Source organism: Haliotis rubra, unplaced genomic scaffold, assembly GCF_003918875.1.
Source record: "Haliotis rubra isolate DU_JTF1 unplaced genomic scaffold, ASM391887v1 Scf1135, whole genome shotgun sequence".
Classification (NCBI taxonomy): Eukaryota; Metazoa; Mollusca; class Gastropoda; order Lepetellida; family Haliotidae; genus Haliotis; species Haliotis rubra.
Genome location: NW_025765043.1, coordinates 132,379 through 154,843, shown reverse-complemented (window position 1 = coordinate 154,843; position 22,465 = coordinate 132,379). Strand labels below are relative to the sequence as shown.

Genomic DNA, 22,465 nt, shown 5'->3' with positions numbered 1-22,465 from the left:
AACAATAAACGATTTTAGCTGTTAGCAAATAAAATTCATGCGCCATGTGGGCACGTATATGATTACTGCATGCGTGAATGGAGGGCACAGTCTATACAGGTTCCACAATACTAAAGCAGAAATTGCTTGCTCGCTGAGCCGGACCGTAACTGAAGAGACAGAGAGATATGTGTCAGCTGTGATTGGATGTAATAGTGTAAAATGTTTATGGTTTTTAAAAACACATTCATCCAGTCATTAAAACTGAGTTTGAAGTATTTAATGCTGTCATTGTTATTACCATGACTTATGTTACAAAAGTAATTTTGGGTTCCTGAGAAGACATGTTCTGTGTCTTTTCTTTTTTCCCAAATCTTTTGGCCATTCAGGATCTTAGAGTTCCAGCGTTCTGTCTACTGACATCGTCCCCTGTCTTTCCTTGCATGACAAAATCATACGGTTTCATTTTACCCTAGACTTGCAACATATAATAACGGGTCAAGTCCTGTGCCTGGGACATACAGTTTATATTGTTGACTCATGATGATGTTTTCATGTTTGACGTCTACCCTCATGAATGTTCACAAGGTATACTTCTTTCCCCCTTTTATACCCTTAAACCCAAAACGGGAGCGGTTTCAGGTGAAGGGTGATTGTCATTGGTCCACCGAGCAATGAAGTTTTCCTTTGTGTCCTTTTTATACAGATATCCACTATCATAACTGACACTCAGCTTTCACGGCTTGGTATAGCTTCTTGGGTCCAACAGAACTCCTAGGATCGTCATACATGCTCTCTCTCCACAGGGGGTGAACGTATCCTTGTAACACTGTTAGATAGTTATTTCTATCATTTTCCGTCTTTCATATCGAGTCACTGGTAATCTTTAATAACCTATTGAGAATACCATTGACAGCAAGAATCTGTTCCCTGTTCATTTTTAAGACGTCTTGTCGAATCCCCTCAACGTCCAAAATCATTAACATGAACCTTAAAAACTCGTAGTGTTTCAACACGTACCTAGCCATAATTCTAGAAAGCAAACTTTTACTCATATTGTGGTTTGCATTTCAATGAGATTAGTATCTGAATAAACCTGTATTTATACATCGACAAGAGACTATACATAGGCAACCAATACAGATATACTCTTACCATTGATTTATTACCAATAACAGTTTCACAAATATACAATATTTTACATCACACTCTTAGTTACACATGTAAATCCACATGACTACCCCAGCGGGTCACGTCTATCTGAGGTATTCCCACCAGGGCCAATCTGGAGACTATTTTTCATGTTCATCCCAGGGATCATCATCTACTTCCAAGTTCTTGAGAACGAGACCACACTGGAAACACCTATGTCCACTCTGATTAAGTACGCAAATCCTGCCTGGGCCATTTGACTTGGACTCTGTTTCATCTGCACTGGCCAAGACTGAAAGAAATTGAAGTCCATTCAGTCTTGATTGCACAGCAATCGGCAACGACAGTCTTGTCGAGTTGGTAATGTCCACACACATCCATGATATCCCAGAGGTGAGAGCAGTGGTAACACGTCCGCACGTACAGTACAGTGTCTAAACCAAGAATGGCCTTACACCCAGTGACTGTAGTCACTAGGATTACAGAAGGAACACATGAGGTACCCCATCTGATTATGATGATCGTTCTGAAGCATTCAAGGTACCATCTCTTTCAGCTCAGGAACAAAGTCGGGTATTACCTGCACACAGTCTCTCAGTTTCTTCCACTGGTCAAGGGACAACAAGATACTCTTTGCAGTAGATACGGCTTTTCCCATCTGTAGATTCGTTTCCCACTGTCTGAGATTCACACCATTGCAATCTAATGTAGCATAGATGTTCCCTCCAATATGTGCATAAGAACCTGAGTGACCAGACTTCATAGCCTCCTTCAGCTGATTGAACACACGGGAAAGTTCCAACCAGTGCTTTAGAGTTATCATAATGCCTCGTTTGTCAGGATAAGACTTGCCACTCGAGTACACATTATACTCCCTGTGAATGTGAATGTTTACTGCATCTTTCCATGTCTTTGCTGTCACAAACACATTTTCACCGAGATCAAGATGACAGCGAGAATCCTGTAACTCTGTCTTATCATCACCATCCCTCCGTCCCAGGAGTCCGGCTGCTTCTTGTTCTCCACTGAGTAGGAGCGCTTGTACACATTGTTTAAAAGCGTGGGGTCCACATTTTGGTAAGGTCAACAGTAAGGCTCATTTGCGGTCAATTTTAGCGTCTTGATTTTCCTACAAAGAATACAGTGCATGGAAAATACACATAATACGTGTATCTAGTTACTGATTTATATATGTGAAGAAAAGGAGGTACCATGATGTAAGCTCTACTGTACTGGTTCAGGATACCCCATTGTTCCAGTAAGTTGGCCACAACTTTCACAGTAGTTAAGTTGATTTTTATACCCAAAATGAGGTCACATAACAAAGGTCATGTGAAGCCCTACGGAAGGGAACTCATCCAAAAGGGGGAAGGGGCTCAAGGGTTCAAAACTCACTGTCAAAATCGATTAGGTCACAAAAAGGTCACACACGTGTGTGATGACGTCATACAAACTGCCAGTGGTACGCTATAACAACATGATAGAACTGGAAAGAACTACAAAATGGCTGAACTACAGAAAGACAACACCATCACCATAACTGAAGCTGACAAAGGGAAAGCAGCCGTCATCCATGAAGCCTCCTCGTGTTTGTATTATGTATCCTATCACATCTATTACCATGTTGTTTTAATGTACCACTGGCCTCCTCGTGTTTGATATTGAAAACAAGAAGGCGTTATTAGAAAAAAGATACACATTTATGTAAAAATAATGAAACACTCTATATTTGAAGGTCAGCTGCCTCAGATAACCTCCAGATGGGAAGTTCATGATGGGAACATGAAGCTCATCTCTTATGACCGTAATTCCATGCTCATGCAGGCTTGTTTGGACGAAAAGGTATTGATAGTGAAACAACTCTTGTCAAGCAGTTCCGTTGACATTAATACCAGAGAAAAAGCTTGAAGGACGCCTGTGTTAATTGCTGCTTTCAAGGGAAATATGGAATTATTAGCCCTTTTGGTCAAGGAGGAATGTGACCTCTCCGTTGAATTAGATAACGGTAAGACATGTGGCATGTTTGAGCGACAATGTAGATATTGCTGAGTATCTTCTCTCTCATGGGATAACTAACATAAATAGCAAAGACAAGACGGGGAGAACACCTGTAGTATGTGCAGCAGAGCAGGGCAATAAGAAAGTTGTTGATCTGCTGGTGAGCAAAGGATGCAACTTGTCGGTTGTGGATGATCGAGGTAGAAACATGTTGCATGTTTGAGTGACAATGTAGACCTTGTTAAGTATCTTATCTCGCGTGGGATACCTGACATTGAGAGCAGAGGTGAGGATGGAGGTACACCGGTGATGTATGCAGCACAAGAGGGCAATAAACGAGTTATTGATCTGCTGGTGAGCAAAGGATGCAAGTTGTCGGATGTGGATGATCTAGGTAGAAACATTCTACATGTTGCATGTTTGAGTGACAATGTAGACCTTGTTGAGGATCTATTCTTACGTGGGATAGCTGACATTGAGAGCAGAGACAGGGTGGGGAGAACACTAGTGATGTATGCAGCAAAAAAGGGCAATAAGAAAGTTGTTGATCTGCTGGTGAGCGAAGGATGCAACTTGTCGGATGTGGATGATCGAGGTAGAAACATTCTACATGTTGCATGTTTGAGTGACAATGTAGACCTTGTTAAGTATCTTATCTCGCGTGGGATACCTGACATTGAGAGCAAAGGTCAGGATGGACGTACACCGATGATGTATGTAACAGAGAAGGGCAATCAGAAAGTTTTTGATCTGCTGGTTAGCAAAGGATGCAAGTTGTCGGTAGTGGATGATCTAGGTAGAAACATTCTACATGTTGCATGTTTGAGTGACAATGTAGACCTTGTTGAGGATCTATTCTTACGTGGGATAGCTGACATTGAGAGCAGAGGTGAGGATGGAGGTACACCGGTGATGTATGCAGCACAAGAGGGCAGTAAACGAGTTATTGATCTGCTGGTGAGCAAAGGATGCAAGTTGTCGGTTGTGGATGATCTAGGTAGAAACATTCTACATGTTGCATGTTTGAGTGAAAATGTAGACATTGTTAAGGATCTTCTCTCGCGTGGGGTTGCTGACATTGAGAGCAGAGGTCAGGATAGACGTACACCGATGATGTATGTAGCAGAAAAGGGCAGTAAGAAAGTTTTTGATCTGCTGGTGAGCAAAGGATACCGGATATAGAGAGCAGGAGTGAGGATAGAAGTACACCGGTGATGTGTGCAGCAGAGAAGGGCAGTAACAAAGTTGTTGATCTACTGGATACCAAAGATGCAACTTTTCGGTAGTGGATGATCTAGGTAGAAACAGTTTACATGAAGTATGTTTGAGTGGCAGTGTAGACATTGTTGAGGATCTTCTCTCACGTGGAATAGCTGACATAGAGAACACCAGTGATGTATGGAGCACAGACGACTAAGAGGATGGTTTGGATTTCCTACTGAGTAAGGGATATCATCAGCCATCGGATTACTCCTAGAGAAGGTTCAGAGGTACATAGACAACAGTCACTTAAGGTATTCGATACTTGAAGTTACATCTACAGTACAACCAGAAATTATTGAGAATTTAAAGATTGTAAAAAAACATTTTTCACTCATTACTCACGTATTAAATGTGAATAGTAGCAGAACATAACTCCAGATTCAAAGACAGGTGAACAGTTAGTATTTTGTCAAGTCACAATGGGCAGCAATGCAGGCTTCAATGCGGTGGGGCATACTACTGATCAAAGAGTATGGTCGTGGTCCATGCTGTCCCAATATCGGACCACCTCCCTCTTTCATTTCAGCAATATTTGTCAGATTTTTCTTATTGACACTTTCCTTCATAAGTCCGTAAACATTTTCTATTAGATTTATGTCAGGGCTATAGCTTGGCCAATCTAACAATGTCATATTTTGGGTCCGAAACCAGGCCTGTGAATGCTTTGAACGATGTTTTGGGTCGTTGTCCTGCTGGCAAATCCAACAATTTCTATAGAACACGTGAGCAGATGGAAGTTAATGTCTGTGTACCGATCACTGTTCATATTCCCTACAAATACACAGAGGGGCGTTGCCGCTAACACAGATATGCCTACCCACACGTTAAATTTCGGACTGTACTTTGGGCGCTGATACAAAGGTTTTTTCAGTTTGTTTGGTCCAGAATTTCAGTGTATTAGGAAAGAGCCACACAGAACTTTCATCTGAGAAAATCACATTGTCCCAGTTAAATTGTCTATGCTGTAAGCACCAGTACAACCATCGCTCCTTTTGTTCAGGTTTCATAATCGGTGATGGAATTCCTCGACTTTTCTGCCAACCCATTGCATGCAGCTCAGTTCTAATTGTCTGCTTACAGACAGCCACATTTCCTCTATCAATCATATCCAGCCTTAAGTTTTCTAAACTCCTTCCTTTCTGTTTAGAAAGAAGAATACCAAGCCGCCTCCTGTCACCGACAGTCAATTTTCTGGGCCTACCTACGCCATGCCATATCCATTTGCAATATAAACAGTGGACAAAAGGATGCCTGTTCTACTTGAAATCACTTTAGCTGATCTGATGTCCTTGTTATAATACTCTAAAATCAACTTCCTTTTCTCTAAATCATCCATACTGAGGATCACTGAAAATGTTGTCTGCTAGCAAGTAAACAAAGGGGGATAACTCTCCACAAACTAATGAAAAGGGATTAACGGAGTTGTCTCTCTTGAATGAAACCAAGCACTTGATAGCTGGTCAAGGTTGTTTATACTAGAAATCCAATTAAACATATTCCTAAAATTCTCAATAATTTCTGGTCATACTATACTTGCTCAACAACGGGCTCCTTTAAATAAATGGGGGTGGCGGGGTAGCCTAAAGGTTAAAGCGTTCGTTCGTCACGCTGAAGAGCCGGGTTCGATTCCCAACATGGGTACAATGTATGAGCCCCATTTCTGGGGTCCCCCGTCGTGATATTGTTGGAATATTGTTAAAAGCGACGTAAAACAGACACTCACTCAGTAGATATCTGTAACATGTTGACAGCCATCATCAATGACTTTATAAACACTTTAATACGAATCAGGAAAACTGACATAAGTGTTGTCAACCAAAATGGAAAAAGAAATGTATATTCAGCGGCAAATACCCTCTGAACACTGGACTGACTTAACTAAGCTGTATTCTGTATGTAAACGTGAGGAGAAGATGGTATCGATACGGATGCCTGTGTGAGTATATGTCGTCATATTGTATGCCTGGCTGTGTGCAGCATTTTATACTGGCACGGACTGGAAACATTCGTGAAGCCATAGCTGGAGATTGATTGGTGGGGCAATGATAAGCGATGTCTGTGCTGTACTAGTGCACGCCAAAATACTGGCGGTGGCAGTGGAGTTTCTGTTTGTGCTCTGTTTACTGTGTTCACCCACTGCTATGGCAGCTTATATAATTTATAGGATCCATGGCAGTATATTGATCTCTATGTATATGTGTTTGTGCAGGGGCTTGAATGAATGAAGCTTTCATCCACTTTCATAAGATATCTATGCTAAAAACAGAGTCAATTGTACAAATGTGACTATATCATGAGCAAATATTTGTTTCAGCAGCATTACAGCTGTATGGTGTTGTTTTAAAGAAATCGAGTGTGGACCAGACAAGTCAGTGATTTTCAACATGTGATACAATGACAGAGCATGTGTTTATGAATCACTATGACATTGTGATGATACCGGGTGTTCGCGAAAAGGTGAGCGTATCCTGCCCCATCAGTGGCACCCGTTATAAACTTATGCTAAGTCTAGTCAGTTTTTCACCTGAAATAATTCGGGAACGCATCGTATTAGTCAAAAATAGAAAATTGCATCGGACATAATTATTGCTAATGATGCATCAAATTTGGAAATTTCCTCCACATGTCTACCATAAAACTGAGGCCTTGAATGTTGTATCCTTGATCAAACCACTTCTGAGCAGAAGTGGTACAGTGTATGGCACTCTTTGAAATCCTCATAAAAAGAACACGCTGGGTTGTACCTCAAAAGTTGTGAAATGTAAACAGCAAAGGCTGGAGAGGCGAATAACGAAATCGTGTGGTCAGACTCGCTGACTTAGGTAATGCTAGTCAGTGCTCATGATGTCAATCACAGGGTTGACTGGTCTAGATAATTAACAGATCGCCACTAGGGCACTGTGAAAACAATTCATCGTGTCATTTAAATTTTTACCGTGTCATTGCATTTTTTCCATCATCTTTGATACTCTATGTGGCAAGGCCAAATTTTTATCACGGCTGTGATTGTTTTGTTGTTTAACAATGATTATTCTATGACAGTGATTGTAGAATGTTCTTTCAAGTGTTTTCTTATCTAAATCAGTTACAAGGGTACTACCATTGTGTACATACGGGGTTTAACATTGACATTGAGAAATAGAAATGGCACCTTGTATTAATCCTAAGTGTGCGAGTCATGAAAATATTTTGTCTAGAAAATGCTAATTCAGAATCAAACAAGGACTGTCAAAGCCTATGTTGTGATACTGTAATTATTTGTAAGTAATATGATGCATTACATCGTTATTATATTTACTGGACAAGATAAACTTACTTGAAATAAATATTGCATCAGCTGTGACTCGCATGAAATTAGTTTGGGTCCAAAACTGTTGAATCAAATACGCAGAAAACACGTGTCATGTAAAACCTCACCGTAATATATTTGTCATGCCATTACATGTACATAGTATATGTAAAATAATATGCTGACATAACAATGTACCATGCAACATAACTACATGAGATAAAGGTTACTTTAAATTATCCACCCTCTTGTGTGATTATTCTCCATTAAACTCCACTCAGCACAGAAAATGTTGTTCTATACACTTCAAGATCTTCCTCATCCTACTACTCTTCCAACAATATACTTTATAAAGAGCAGACTTTAGCGAAGAAGGGATGTTGGGGACGCCTGGATCAATTTCATGTACACCAAATCATTTTGGAAGAGGCCAAAACATACAACCGTTACTTCTCCTTGTGCTGGATTGACCAGAGACCATAAACCGATATATGGTCTCTGGCTTGACCGTATAAAGCGTACGACTCGCTCATGAATGGATTCGGTAGAATCCATGTTGTATTTAACTGGCTAAATGACTGCTTCATTTACGCAAGTCTTTTATCAGTTGCTGGTCGTCTCAACGTGAAGGACAGAAGCAGGATGGAAGTACTCAAGGGGGATAAACTCAGTCCTTTGGTTTTGTCTACAAATTCATGGTGTTTTCTGCCCAATATATACATTATGCACCACTGCACATCATGCAAGTGCTGTCCTTCCTTTATAACTCACCCTCAAGAAAATGAACTCGATCAATAAGAAACAGACAGGTATAAACCTTTGTGGCATGTGTTGGTTAATATCATAGTAATTACAATCATGTAACAATACGTCAACAAATATCGAGGTAATAATGGTTCACTGTATCATCATTTTGATCCCATACCGTAAACATTTCATGTAGCTATAATGCACGGCCAACTGCATAAGAAAAATTGCATAACAGACTTGACACTTGTGGAAAGCTGGGTCTTACATGGTAAGTCTCTTGACCCTGGTTTCGTTCTCTGTGGATGCGGGCTTCTCGGGGTCTTCCCACTTGTCCCGCACCTATTGTTTAAAGGTTCTAGATCAGTGGAGCGCGATAATCCCTGAGAACAAAAGGTGAACTTCTTATTTTGCTCCCCTGTCGGTCTGTGATATTTGGTCTCCTCCAATAACTTTAACCCAGGGATCCTGAACCCAATTCAGTGGCAGCAATGACAAGGCGGCTGCTCTTCAGACGAGCGACTGGACTGCTGGAATGTTCATGTAGTCTCGTGACAGAACCTTTCCGCTAATGATTTTGGTACAGATAACCAGATGATACAGACACACTTTATGGATAACAACTTCTTTATTACGAGTGTGCGACGTTTCGATACAAATTCTGGTATCGTTGTCAAGCAGGAATGTTACCATGAAGAACAAGTGTAACAAAGAAAACAACAGAACAAGATAAATAAAATAATTAGCTAGCAACTTTGCTGATATAGCTAATCCGGTGACAAAGGGGGAAAGGCATAGAAGCATGAAATGTACAAATGAAAGGGGGTGACTTAAAAAGGAGGAGATATTTTTGTCAGCATATTTGGCTTGGTGAAGGAGTGCATCATCAGCGGTTTGAATGATATATCCTTGAACTCAATTGATGCTGGGCCTTTGGCGTCTGATGTGAATGGCTTCGGTGAGTTTGCGTTTGGTGAAGTCCTATTGATTTCCAAACGTAGGGCACAGAGATCGTGATGTAGGCTTAATCTGGTTTGGGTCTTTTGGTGGGAGGTGACAGGGTGGCAGCAATGGTTCTGTTGACTATTTGGGCAGGAGAGTTGTTTAATTCTACAACGGCTCTCTTCAAGTGTTGATTATCCTGCATACTTGGAGTTGTACTGCATGTACTGATCCGAATGGCTAGGTTTCCTGTACACAGTGGTCTGGAGATGGTTGGAGGATGTGAGGGATACAAGGACGTCAAGGAAAGGTAATTTCTTGTTCTGCTCTGACTCCATCGTACATTTGATGCAGGGGTGTTGGTTGTTTAGATGGATGAGAAGCTGGGTGGGATCATGATCAGGTTGGAGGATGACGAAAGTATCATACACTTTCCGGTACCAGCAGGTTGGTTTGACGGTTGCAGTTTGTAGTGCTTTCTCTTCTAGTTCTGTGATGTAAATTTCGGTTAGAATAGGGGATAGGGATGAGCCCATTGGGAGTCTGTGAATCTGTTCATAGAACTCATCACCCCAGGGTAAGTAGGTGGAGTTCATACAGGCGGCGGTGAGGCTGATTTTTAATTTGGAACAGTGAACAGGTCGACTATATCGTAGCTGACGATGGGGCCTGGATTAGTTATATCGCGGATTTGGCTGCAGAAGGCCCGACCTCTTCACTGATGTACCGAGAGAAGAAGCCCTGTTAGCACTACGCCACCGAATCGACAATCTTGAACGACCCCTAAACACCAGCCCCTCAAACGACTCCATCATCAGCCTCACCTCTGCCTGCATCAACTCCACCTACTTCACCTGGGGGGATGGGCTCTATGCAGTCATCGTTGACGGTCTTGACGGGTCAAGGCCATTCCACGAAAGGGGCGGTAGGCTCGTTTACAAGCCATATGAAGTCGTCGAAGGACTGTGGCGCCGTTACGACTCTGTTCCGGAGGTAGATCTGCGTGGCTCTTGGTCTTCCCGATCTTCAGCGGCCGTAGGTGTGACCAGTTTACTGGCACCAGTTTACCAATTTACAGATGGTGACCTAGCTGCAGATGACGTTGTGAAGCCCCATATAGGCCATACCGATCGCTCTGTCTAGCTGCGCTTGCGTAAGTCCTGGCATATCCGTGATGTTTTTTGGGGTGTTACTGCATGTTTGTTCTGTCCAACATGGATATTCATGTCCCAACCATGCACGTGCATTTGGACAGCATTTCGGAGTTTTCTGACAGCTGCGTTGTTATCGGACCATGTTGCGTTTTAGCGAATGTTTACTTCATGGGTTCAAACCCGTTTTCATCTTTTATACAATTACCTAAAATGTGATAACTTTCTTTTATATATAAACGGTAGAATAAACTAGCAAATGAGCTTTAACCTCAAAAAGGGTTTAAGTACACACTGCACACAGGGAATTATTGTTCTCATAAGAGGGTACCTAAGTCCTAGAACATGCAAAGTATATTTTGGTAGGCCAAGCTTATAATTGCAGTATGCTTGTTATTTTAAGTGGTGGCTAAATCTACAAGTAAGTCCTCGTGGTCCTCAGGTTGGTGATCTGTCTTCTGAATTTAGTTTCATGCTTGTTTTAATCCCTAACTGTGATATACTATACTTCTCATCTAAAGGTTAGACTCACTAGTGTTAATATAGCCACTTGCTTCAGGCAGCTGTTTTAAACTAGATTTTGCAAAATATTCCATATTGTTTAAAGTTACTGTTTACACATCAACTGATGTATTGTAAACCAAATTCGTAACGTTGAAAAGATAATTGATGAGTTCAATTAATGACAAAAATCAGTGAAAATTGACGAATTCTTAACAAAACCTTACACCAAAACGCAGCTGTTCACATGCAGGATACTTGCACATGCTTTTCAATAATTTGATGCATGATCCTCGTGAAATTCATCTGCATAAGGTTTGCAGTTGGTTCCCCTAAGTTAGTGGAGAACTCAATCTTTGATGTAACCATTTATATATTTTATATACATAACATATAGTGAGTTTTTCAAGTGAGTCTAAACTTTTGATGGGAAGTATACTTGTTATTCTGTCCTCTGTCTACAGATTGTATTATGCATCGTCATCGATTATCAGTGTGGGACCTGGTTTAGGCAAGTCGTCACACAGCTGTAGTACTGCTGAAGGCGACGGATAACAACAAACTATAATGATGAAACGTTACCGTAATTAAAACAAAGAAAACCACTACAAAGTCACGTGAAGGTATTCGGGCCAATGATACAAATAAACCTGCCGCGGTTATCTCCCTTCAAACAACCTTCATCGTCAACATTTGATTAGCTAGAAGAATGTTACTGCCTCTTCTTTAGGTATATTCGCTTTACACGTCTCTATGGTTAGATGGAAACGATTTATGAACATCTGAGCTGAGTGTCAGTGTGTGATGAGGAAGTAGTGTGTTGTCGAGACACACAGTAGACTGATAAGTTGTGTCCCTAAGACTGAAGTAATTACGAAATAGTGAAATCTTTTATTGATGACATTACATGCTACCGAGAAATATCCACAACAATGGGAGGCAGTGGATCACCTTGGTGCTGCTGACAAATAAGTAATGAACTTGAACTTGTACATGACGCCTCTAAGAGGTGGCCAACAGCTTACCATTTGCCAATGGGAGCCGAATCAGGAGAGGCCTCCGGTGTCAACAGAAACGATGAAGAGAATCCTTGATATTGTGCAAATATCTCAGCGCCACATCGCTGGTTATTATTTCGCAACGTTGAAAGTTTCAAGTCGTTGTGTCCATAGCCTTGTTACATCAATGAGAAAAGAAAAACGCATCCGGGAAAATGTAGCTTTGTTTGAAAGTGATTCAGAAAAGGTCGTCAGATTTACTGTCTTTTGCAACGTGCAGGACCCATAGCTTGATTTATACGCCCCCGTCAGTCGTTGGCTATATAGTTGGCATAAACGAGGAATACTTTATGCTTAAAAACTGGTAAGCAAAGTACCCTTGGAACTACGTACATGGACATACAATAACCTCACAGCCTACATGGGACAATGGTGTTACAGTAATTTACAATACTTCATATACAGTTATGCAAAAAATCTTGAATTATATGTAGAAAATGTCACTCAAAATTGCAGTAGCTCAATGTCTTTTTTAAAAACCAAAAATTAAATGAATACTTGTATCAGAAAGATTCTTCTTGGATGAAACGGTGAAATATTTATCCCCTGTGATGGAAAAATCGACACCGTCAAGCTGGAATTGCTTGACCGTGATGTTTTCATCACAAGGGATACAAAACAGAGGATTCTCACTTTTCGATAAGTAATCGCGTGTATATCTGGAATATCCAATGGAGATAACTAATGTTAGAACAAAAATGAACAATGATATAATACTCACCAAATCGACAAGGCATATTCAAGGCAAACTGAAGGCTCGATACATCTGACATCTGGAGGGTATCTACACTCGAAATTCCCTCCCCTGTAATTCTGAGATCAGATAAGACGTGCAAAACGTCATTGATACGTGTATATTATTGCTGGGACCGGCCAAGATATATTCAGTATGTCGTCTCTAGTTCTCTAAATCAGATCTGAGCTGTCAAATCCCAACATAACAGTAAAACACCAGAAATCAATGAAATGTACGAGCTCTGCCTCGTTCACATGTAATATAAACAGCGTTGTTAATAGATGTAATAGGTGAGGTGAGGTGGGCTGGTCTTGGCTGTGGTGAGGTGAGGTGAGGTGAGGTGGGGTGGGGTGAGGTGAGGTTGGTCAGTCCTGTGTTCACCCCCTTAATGTCAAGCTCTAGGCACGGTAACAACAAGTGTCATCTTTTAACGTCCTTTTGTGTGAGTGAGTGAGTGCGTGAGTTGAGCTTTACGCCGCACTCAGCAATATTCCAGCTTTATGGCGGCGGTCTGTAAAGAATCGAGTCTGGACCAGACAATCCAGTGATCAACAGCATGAGCATCGATCTGCGCAATAGGGAACCGATGACATGTGTCAACCAAGTCAGCGAGCCTGACCACCCGATCCCGTTAGTCGCCTTTTACGACAAGCATAGTCGCCTCTTGTGGCAAGCATGGGCTGCTGAAGACCTATTCTATCCCGGATCTTCACGAGTCCCTTTTGTATGACGTGACCGGGATCAAACAACATCCCTTCACCTCTCCGGGAAAAAAGCTCCACATGACCAGGAATAGTGAGTGAGTGCGTTTATTTCTACGCCGCAATATTCCAGTTACATGGCGGCGCCCTGTAAATAATCGAGTCTGGACCATACAATGCAGTGATCAACAGCATGAGCATCGATCCAAGTCAACGAGCCTGATAACCCTATCCCTTTAGTCGCCTGTTACGACAAGCATGGGTTATTGAAGATGAATTCTAACACGGCTCTTCAGGGGTTGACTGACTGACTGACTGAGTTTAGTTTTACGCTGCTTTTAGCAATATTCCAGCAACATCACGGCGGGGGACACCTGAAATGGGCTTCACACATTGTACCCAAGTGGGGATTCGAACCCGAGTCTTCGGCGTGACGAGCCAACGCTTTAACCACTATAGTCTGTTTGCAGTGAAAACATACCGATGAATTTCACTTTAAACAAAAACGTAAATCAAATAAAGTGAAAGTAGAAGTACGAATCCTCAAGATTTTACCTTGCCAATTGAACATTTAAATCTCAGAATTTTATTAAACATATAAATTTCAGAATTTTATTCAACTTAGGATAAAAGTTGTTTAACAGACGATCATAGATTCAAATCGCTATTATTGGTTTGTATTACAAGGGAGTAGGCACCCATGAAGGGCCACCTCCTCGTGGTGGGTGCTGGGTAATGCTAAGCGCCCTTCAACTCCCCGTTGTGGACCCGGGGGGATATTTGGTCCACGAACCCACTTGCCGTGGGTTGCGCCCCTGTGTCGGTGGAGGACGGGATTCTGGTGGTTGAGGGCACTGGGTCCAGGAACAGTGTCCCTTTGCCCAACACACCACTTCGGCCCTTACTTCACCTAGACGGGTGGTAGAACTGGCCCGGTTCTACCAATCGGCTGGTCACGCCAAGCCATGTGTATAGACTATATATATATGTCATTGCACCAATTTGATTTTGAATTGTTTTAATTTCGGTCTTGGCCTACTTGTTTATCTAAAACGTTTGTAATTTTGAAATATACTGTTATGAACTTTGCCTAGAGTCTTATGCCCAGAAGGCGGTGGCTCATGGGCCAATCTGGTGGAATTATTAATCTTTTAATTCTTCTGCTGGAGTATATCATCCGGGTATCATTGGTGCTTCAAGTTGGAAATCCACTTGTTTTTAGCATTGTCCTTGTGATACTCCATGGTGGGTTGGGAGCTCGGATGATGAAATCTTACTAACTAACCATGGCTTACCTAACCCCCCCAAAAAAGACCAAGCGTCAACTTGACACTGATCCTGTTGAAACTGACCTCAGACTGCCCAACTCAATTGATTACTGGCCACGTTTTCTTGTGCTTGAAACTATTGACAAGTCACCTTTGAAGTTGAATCCTTTTGCCGTAGCTAAAGGTATACAAGGCATAGCTGGTGATGTTAAGAACATTAAACGATTACGTTCTGGTGCTCTGCTGGTTGAGTGTGCAAAGAGGCACCAAGCCACCAACCTTATGAGTATTGATTCTTTTGTCGGCATTCCAGTCACGGTCTCAGCTCACAAAACACTCAACACGAGCAAAGGAATTATCAGAGATCGGGATCGATTGTTTGCTGACATGTCAGAACTTGACATCTTCTCTGAGATGAAAGATCAAGGCGTACTCTATGTCAAACGTTTCACAACCAGGAAAAACGATACTGTTATCAAAACAAATACCTACCTGTTTTCATTTTCTACACCAAATGCTCCAAAATCTCTAAAGGCAGGATATTGTAACATCAATGTTGACACGTACATTCCGAACCCTCTTAGGTGCTTCAAATGTCAAAGGTTTGGTCATGGCGTAAATACTTGCACATTGTCTGTTGTATGTGCTCACTGTGGTGAGAAGACACATACAACAGAAGACTGTGACAGTACTGTCAAAAAATGTACAAACTGTGCAGGGGATCATTCCTCTTTCTCTAAAAGCTGTCCTGTTTGGAAACGTCAAATGGAGATAAATCAAATCAAATTCACCCAAAACATTAGTTTTGCAGATGCCAAAAAACTAGTTCAAAGCTCCGAGCATAAAGAGAGCTATGCTTCTATCACCAGAACACCGTCAGAAGCGACAACTAGAATAACAAAATCATCTGCATGCTGTCAGACAAACTTGACCTGGGTTAAATCTGATTCTCCTCTGATATTCTCACCTGCAATATCTACACAAACTGCAGAACCACTTCCTGGTACGCCCCAAATCCAATCAGAACCATCTTATGACCGTGACAATTCTCAGTCAACTCAAAGATCTCAATCAACGCCAAACGTTCAACCAATCGTTAAAAACAAAGGCAAACTGAAGCCAGATTCAAAGAAACAAAGTGGCAGAGCCCCCAAGGGGTCAGTTGATAAAATCAAGTTATTTAACAAATACGGATCACTTGAGGACATGGACGTGTCCGAAAACGTCCATTCTAGGGCACATAGCTTGTCGCCCTCGAAAACAGTGCGGGGTAGATCCCCAATTAATCCGCCTAAAAGATAGGTATATCTACCAATATCGTGCAGTGGAACTGTAGAGGACTCCGGACAAATTTTAATGAAATACAGCTATTAATCCAGGATTTAACACCATCAGCGTTCTGTCTGCAAGAGATGCATCTGAAACAGACAGGTAATTTTAACTTACGTCAGTTTAAAGCCTATAATCATTTTTCCCCTCCAGGTGATAGAGCCACTGGATGTTCTACTATCCTTATACAACAGAATGTTATTCACAGCCCTGTTACTCTTAACACTAATCTCCAAGCTGTTGCAGTGCGACTTACTCTGGGTGTAACATTTACGTTATGCTCTCTGTATATTCCGCCGTCATCGACACTTCATCTGACTGATCTTCAATCACTCTATGATCAACTCCCGAAGCCATGTGTTATCATGGGTGACCTAAACGGTCACAATCCACTCTGGGGCAGTACTAACATTAATACTAAAGGTAAAATAATTGAAGACTTCATTTCCAATAATGACCTGTGCATATTTAATGATGATTCAAGCACCTATCTGCATCCTGCAACTGGCACTTATTCTTCATTGGATTTATCTTTTGCAGATTCTAACCTCCTGAATGAATTTGATTGGTCTGTTCATAATGACCTGTGTGGAAGTGACCACTTCCCAACTATCCTTTCAGAAATAACTCAATCAGATTCTCCATCATACACATGATGGAACTTTTCGAAGGCTAACTGGTCTTCATTTCAATAAAATTGTAAATCGAAATTGCAACCTGATTTTTTCAGTGATATAACTGATCCCATTCAAACTTTTTCTGACGTTTTAAATGAAATAGCTGATGAGTGTATACCAAAGTCCTCTACGACTCCACATGTACGAAAACCATGGTTTAATACTGATTGTAGACAAGCCAGAAAAGCGAGGAAAAAGGCCGAGCGTTATTTCCGCCATCATCCAACTGTCCATAACTTAAATAAATTTAAAATACTCAATGCAAAGGCGCGTCGTACCTTTAAACAAAACAAATGACAATCTTGGAGAAATTGTGTCTCAAAAATTAATTCGCGCACGCCAATGTCTAAGGTTTGGAACATGGTTCAGCGAATAAAAGGCAAAGGTTCAAAATCAGCTGTACGCCATCTTAAAGATGGTGATAACTTGATAACTGATACATCTGACATTGCAAATAATATTGGCGAAACCCTTGCCAAAAGTTCATCATCGACAAATTATGTCCCTGAGTTTCAGAGATATCAGAAACAACAGGAAAAGACCAAACTTAATTTCGAATCAAATAACGGTGAAGATTATAATGAAGTGTTTTCATTACATGAGCTACATACTGCTCTTGAGCAAGCTCATGACACTGCAGTGGGTGATGTAAATATACATTACCAGCTTCTGAAACACTTACCTGAACCATGTCTGATGACTCTTTTAGATATATTTGACCAAATATGGACGTCTGGAGAATTTCCTCCTTCAAGGCGTAATGCCATTGTAGTCCCAATACCAAAACCTGGCAAGGATCATACAGATCCGTCTAATTACAGACCAATATCTCTAACTAGCTGTGTCTGTAAAACCATGGAACGTATGGTGAATAATAGATTAACTTGGTATCTTGAAACCAACAACCCTATAACCAATATTCAATGTGGTTTAAGGAAAAATCGAAGTACCATTGATCATTTGGTACGATTAGAATCCTTTGTTAAAAATGCAATCGTAAATAAACAACATGCCGTATCGATATTCTTTGATCTCGAGAAAGCTTATGATACGACCTGGAAGCATGGCATTTTGAGGGATTTACATGACTTTGTTTTGAGAGGCCGTTTGCCTCTTTTTTATATCACGGTTTTTGAGGGGTGGTGGGGTAGCCTAGTGGTTAAAGCGTTGGCTCGTCACGCCGAAGACCCGGGTTCGATTCCCCACATGGGCACAATGCGTTAAGCCCATTTCTGGTGTCCCCCGCCGTTATATTGCTGGAATATTGCTAAAAGCGGCGTAAAACTAAACTCAGTCAGTCAGTCACGGTTTTTGAAAGACAGACAATTTCAAGTCCGAGTGGGTTCAACCCTGTCTGATCATTACAATCAGGATCAGGGTGTCCCACAAGGCAGTATTTTGTCTGTCACTTTATTTAGTATCAAGATTAACAGTTTATCCAAGGTTTTAAACGATTCCATTGATGGATCACTTTTTGTGGATGATTTTAACATTTCTTGTCGTGGTAAAAAATATGCATACTATTGAACGGCAATTGCAGTTGTGTTTAAATAAAATAAATAAATTGTGTCTTGAAAACGGTTTTACATTTTCCAAATCCAAAACTAATTGTCTACACTTTTGTAGAAAATATAAACCGTATAAAGATCCAGAACTATCTTTAAATGGCACTCCCATCAAAGTTTTTAAGGAGGCCAAATTCTTGGGTCTAATTTTCGACTCCCATTTAACTTTTTTGCCACATATTAAATCACTGAAAGTCAAATGCCTGAAGGCACTCGATTTGTTGAAAGTTGTTTCCAACTCAAAGTGGGGAGGGGATCAAGCTACCCTCCTCCACCTGTATCGATCATTGGTCCGCTCGAAACTTGATTATGGCTCCATCGTATATGGTGGAGCCTGCAAAAGCAACCTAAAACTTCTTGATTCTGTCCACCACCAAGGCCTAAGACTTTGTCTTGGGTCCTTTAGAACCTCTCCTATTGATAGTCTATATGTTGAAGCAGATGAGCCTCCTCTTACACAACGCCGTATAAAATTAACTTTACAGTATATTACAAAACTTTATTCCAATGAGTCAAACCCTGCATATAACTGTGTCTTTAATCAACTATATGAAGATCTGTATAACAAGAAGCCTTCTCTTGTTCCGCCTCTTGGTATAAGATTGAAACCTTTCCTTTCTGCTGCTGGCATTGAGCTAGAACATATAGCTCCTTCCCGTTTTCTTTCTTCTCCGCCTTGGCAATTTGTTAGGCCTGAAGTTGACCTAACATTAACTACATTTAAAAAAATCAGAAACAAATGAATTACAATATAAACAAGAATTTAGTCAATTAAGAAATAAATATAATACAAACAAATCCTTATTTACAGATGGGTCCAAGGATGGTGGCGCAGTGGCATGTGCCACTGTCGTTGGATCCAGAACAATATCTTCTAGAATACCGGATAACAGCTCTATATTTACAGCAGAAGCTAACGCCATCTTAACAGCTCTTAAATATATTGATAAACACCGTAAATATAAACAATATATCATCTTTTCAGATTCTCTTTCGTGTCTTCAGGCTATTAAAAATCTTTCTTGGAAACATCCACTTTTATTAGAAATTATTGAATTGTACAATGAACTTGCTACTGGCCAATGCGACATCGTCTTTTGTTGGTTACCCAGCCACGTTGGCATTTCTGGGAACACGATGGCTGATCTTGCTGCTAAGGCAACACTCAACAAATCTGTGACACCACTTCTTATCCCATACTCTGATTATAAAGCCAGCATTAGAACATACATCCGCGATCTAATGCAAAAGAAGTGGGACACCCAAGTAGGTATTAATAAATTACATGCAATGAAACCCTATATTGGTTACACCTACTTTGGTTGTCAGTCCAGATTTGAGGAGGTCATTATGCGACGATGTCGCATTGGCCATACCAGATATACTCATGAATATTTATTGAAGGGCGAAGATCCTCCGTTTTGTATCCCTTGTGATGAAAGGATCACGGTCAAGCATGTTTTGCTTGACTGCATTGAATATTCCATCACAAGGGATATCTATTTCAAATCCCAAAAAAAATAGAATTGTTGACTGATTTGTAAATAGTTAAATATTTTATTATTGGTAATTAAATTAGTAACTGAGATTGTTAGTGGCTGTACCCTCAAAGGGGGTTGACGTAGCGTAAAATTATTGTCCTCCTGAGGAGGTACGTAAGTCCCAAAACTTTCAAAGTCAATTTAAGTGTACCAGGTTTTTAATCGTAGAATATGTGTGCTTTTAATTTATGACTAGATTTCTCTTCTGTCGCCAATGGCTGAAGGGATGGTGTAAATCCAACTAGGGTCCATGCAGGTAGCAAAAGTAATGTAAGTCCCCATGGTTCCTAGTATGGTTATCTACCTTCAGTTGTTGGCGATATATAGCCCCTTTTTACATTGTATTGTCTTCTTTAATTGGAATATTTTAGCTTTGTTTGCTAGTTTTATATTGATATCTGTGATTGTTTAGTATTTTTACTGTCCTTCGTCGACAGGTTTTTATAATAACTATATATATTCTATTACAATGTCAAATGTTCTCGTCACGATATGGCTGAAATATTGCCGATGTGACGTTAAATAATAACTCACTCACTCACTACAAGGGAGTAAACGCAGTAATTGGAACAGTGATACAAACGCACGTGCAGTACGTGATGAGCGTTAACTTAGACCAACCCTACTTCTTCTCGGTGTTTCATTTAATGTCCATATCTCTTGTAATACAAACCAACAATAGCGATTTGTAACTATGATCGTCTGTTAAACAACTTTTATCCTAAGTTGAATAAAATTCTGCAATTTATATGTTTAATTGGCAAGGTAAAATTATGAGGATTCGCAATCTTAATTTCACTTTTTTTTATTTACTTTTTTGTTTAAAGTGAAATTCATCGGTACGTTTTCACTGCAAACAGACTATAGGCTACCCCTCCGCCCTCACGGGTTGACAAGGAATAGACCAATCGAATACGTTCAATGCATTTTAATACATTTAGTTCGGAAGTGGTATTACAACTGAGTGAATGAATGAATGAATGAATGAGTGCGTTCAGCGTTTCGCCGCTTTTTTTGCAATATTCTACCAATATCAGAAGGGGGACACCCGACATGAGCTTCACACAGAATACTTTTCGAATCGAACCCGTGTCTTCGGCGTGACGAGCGAACGCCTAACCAGTAGGATACCACATCGTCCCTGTTACAACCGATGATAACTACTTAAGCGCAATTGGCCTGTAACCTTAAATATGTGCAAAAGAAACAACAAAAACAACAACAAACAACAACAACGGTCTACTCCCATTTGCGAGATCTCCCAGTTGCGAGACTCCCAGTTGTGAGACAGTTTGAGAAGGTAAGGAGCAAAGAAAACACACCTTACTCCCCTATCTGATAGAATGGATTAACCCCAGCTAATTAGGGATTAGCTATTTAACTGAATCTTGTGGAGGTAGCTTAAAAGATAAAGTAATTAACCTACTCAGGTAAATGGCTTTAAAAAATAAACACTTTGTGTAGGTAACTTCGTGATCATTTGAAAGAGAAATTAATTGACCTACTCAGATTTACGTGCTTGAAAAATCTAGCAATAACTGTTGTAACTATAATTAATCCAATTGTATTTATAAACCTGTGACTGCTCTTTCCGATCACCATTATGGCAGGCCTTCAACAAGTAGAATACATCACCAGTTCACGAGGCAGTATTCAGGTGCTCTTTCAGGGTTACCTGTATTACGAGAACAAGCAGCGGCAGACTTGTACCTATTGGAGATGTACAATACGAACGTGCAACGGCAAATGCACTACAGTCGGCGACTATATTCGGAATGTGACTGATCATGACCATCCTCCAGTAGATGTCCAACGCCTCCGTTTTGTGAGCAGCCTGAGAAAGCGAGCACGGGATGAACCTGTACACGAGGAAACGCGTGTACAGGGAAATAGACAATCGACTACATAGACTCAAAGATCAACTTGCAGATGGAACGAAAATCCCATGCAGTATCTTGATGCAGTCGGCAAACTGCTGAAAATATGAAAAGTGTCAAAATTTCCAAATATGGACCCATGTAAAAAAATGTTTTATAATGACACACAAACATCATAATAACGCAAATCATCAAAATGTGTGAATAAAAAATGAAAATGAAGTATTAAGTGAACTATTTCTTCTGTGTAAATATAATGATAATCTTATTCAGTATTTCAGTATTTAACTTGTTTTTTATTGAAAACAATAAATGCTCTTCAATGAACAATGTCTTCTGTGTGTCATTAATGAACTATGCCTCCTGCGGGTACTCTTCAGAAACAGGGCTGTTCCCACTTTCATCGTAGGGATTTGGAAGCACCACCTGCGTGCACTGAACCATTAAATGTGTCTCGCAACTGGGAGTTCTCGCAAATGGGAGGACACTACAACAACAAACACCCCCCCCCCCCAACACACACACACACACACACACACACACACACTCATGAAAATATAAAAATCCCGGATCCGCCCTTGATTTACCTGTTGTAATAGCACCGATATAATGTTTAGGGCGGCCAGGAGACAAGTCGCTAAAGCTAGCAGCAGTTATGTCCCTATGACTACAGAAATAACTCAGGCTGTGT

At 40.7% G+C, this 22,465-nt stretch overlaps 2 protein-coding genes across 2 annotated transcripts; one reads left to right on the top strand and one right to left on the bottom strand.

Annotated features, from left to right (window-relative positions):
* The first annotated feature begins 3,148 nt into the window (after window positions 1-3,148).
* Window positions 3,149-4,311, top strand: LOC124292215 (putative ankyrin repeat protein RF_0381). The gene is made up of 2 exons (XM_046729272.1): window positions 3,149-3,329; window positions 3,524-4,311. Exon 2 carries the CDS (start codon window positions 3,640-3,642, stop codon window positions 4,309-4,311), a length of 672 nt encoding a protein of 223 aa, XP_046585228.1. The 5' UTR covers window positions 3,149-3,329; window positions 3,524-3,639.
* A 5,253-nt stretch (window positions 4,312-9,564) lies between these two features.
* On the bottom strand, window positions 9,565-9,966 carry LOC124292190. Its single transcript, XM_046729246.1, has one exon. The coding sequence runs from the start codon at window positions 9,964-9,966 to the stop codon at window positions 9,565-9,567; it is 402 nt and encodes a 133-aa protein (XP_046585202.1).
* Between the last annotated feature and the right edge of the window lie 12,499 nt (window positions 9,967-22,465).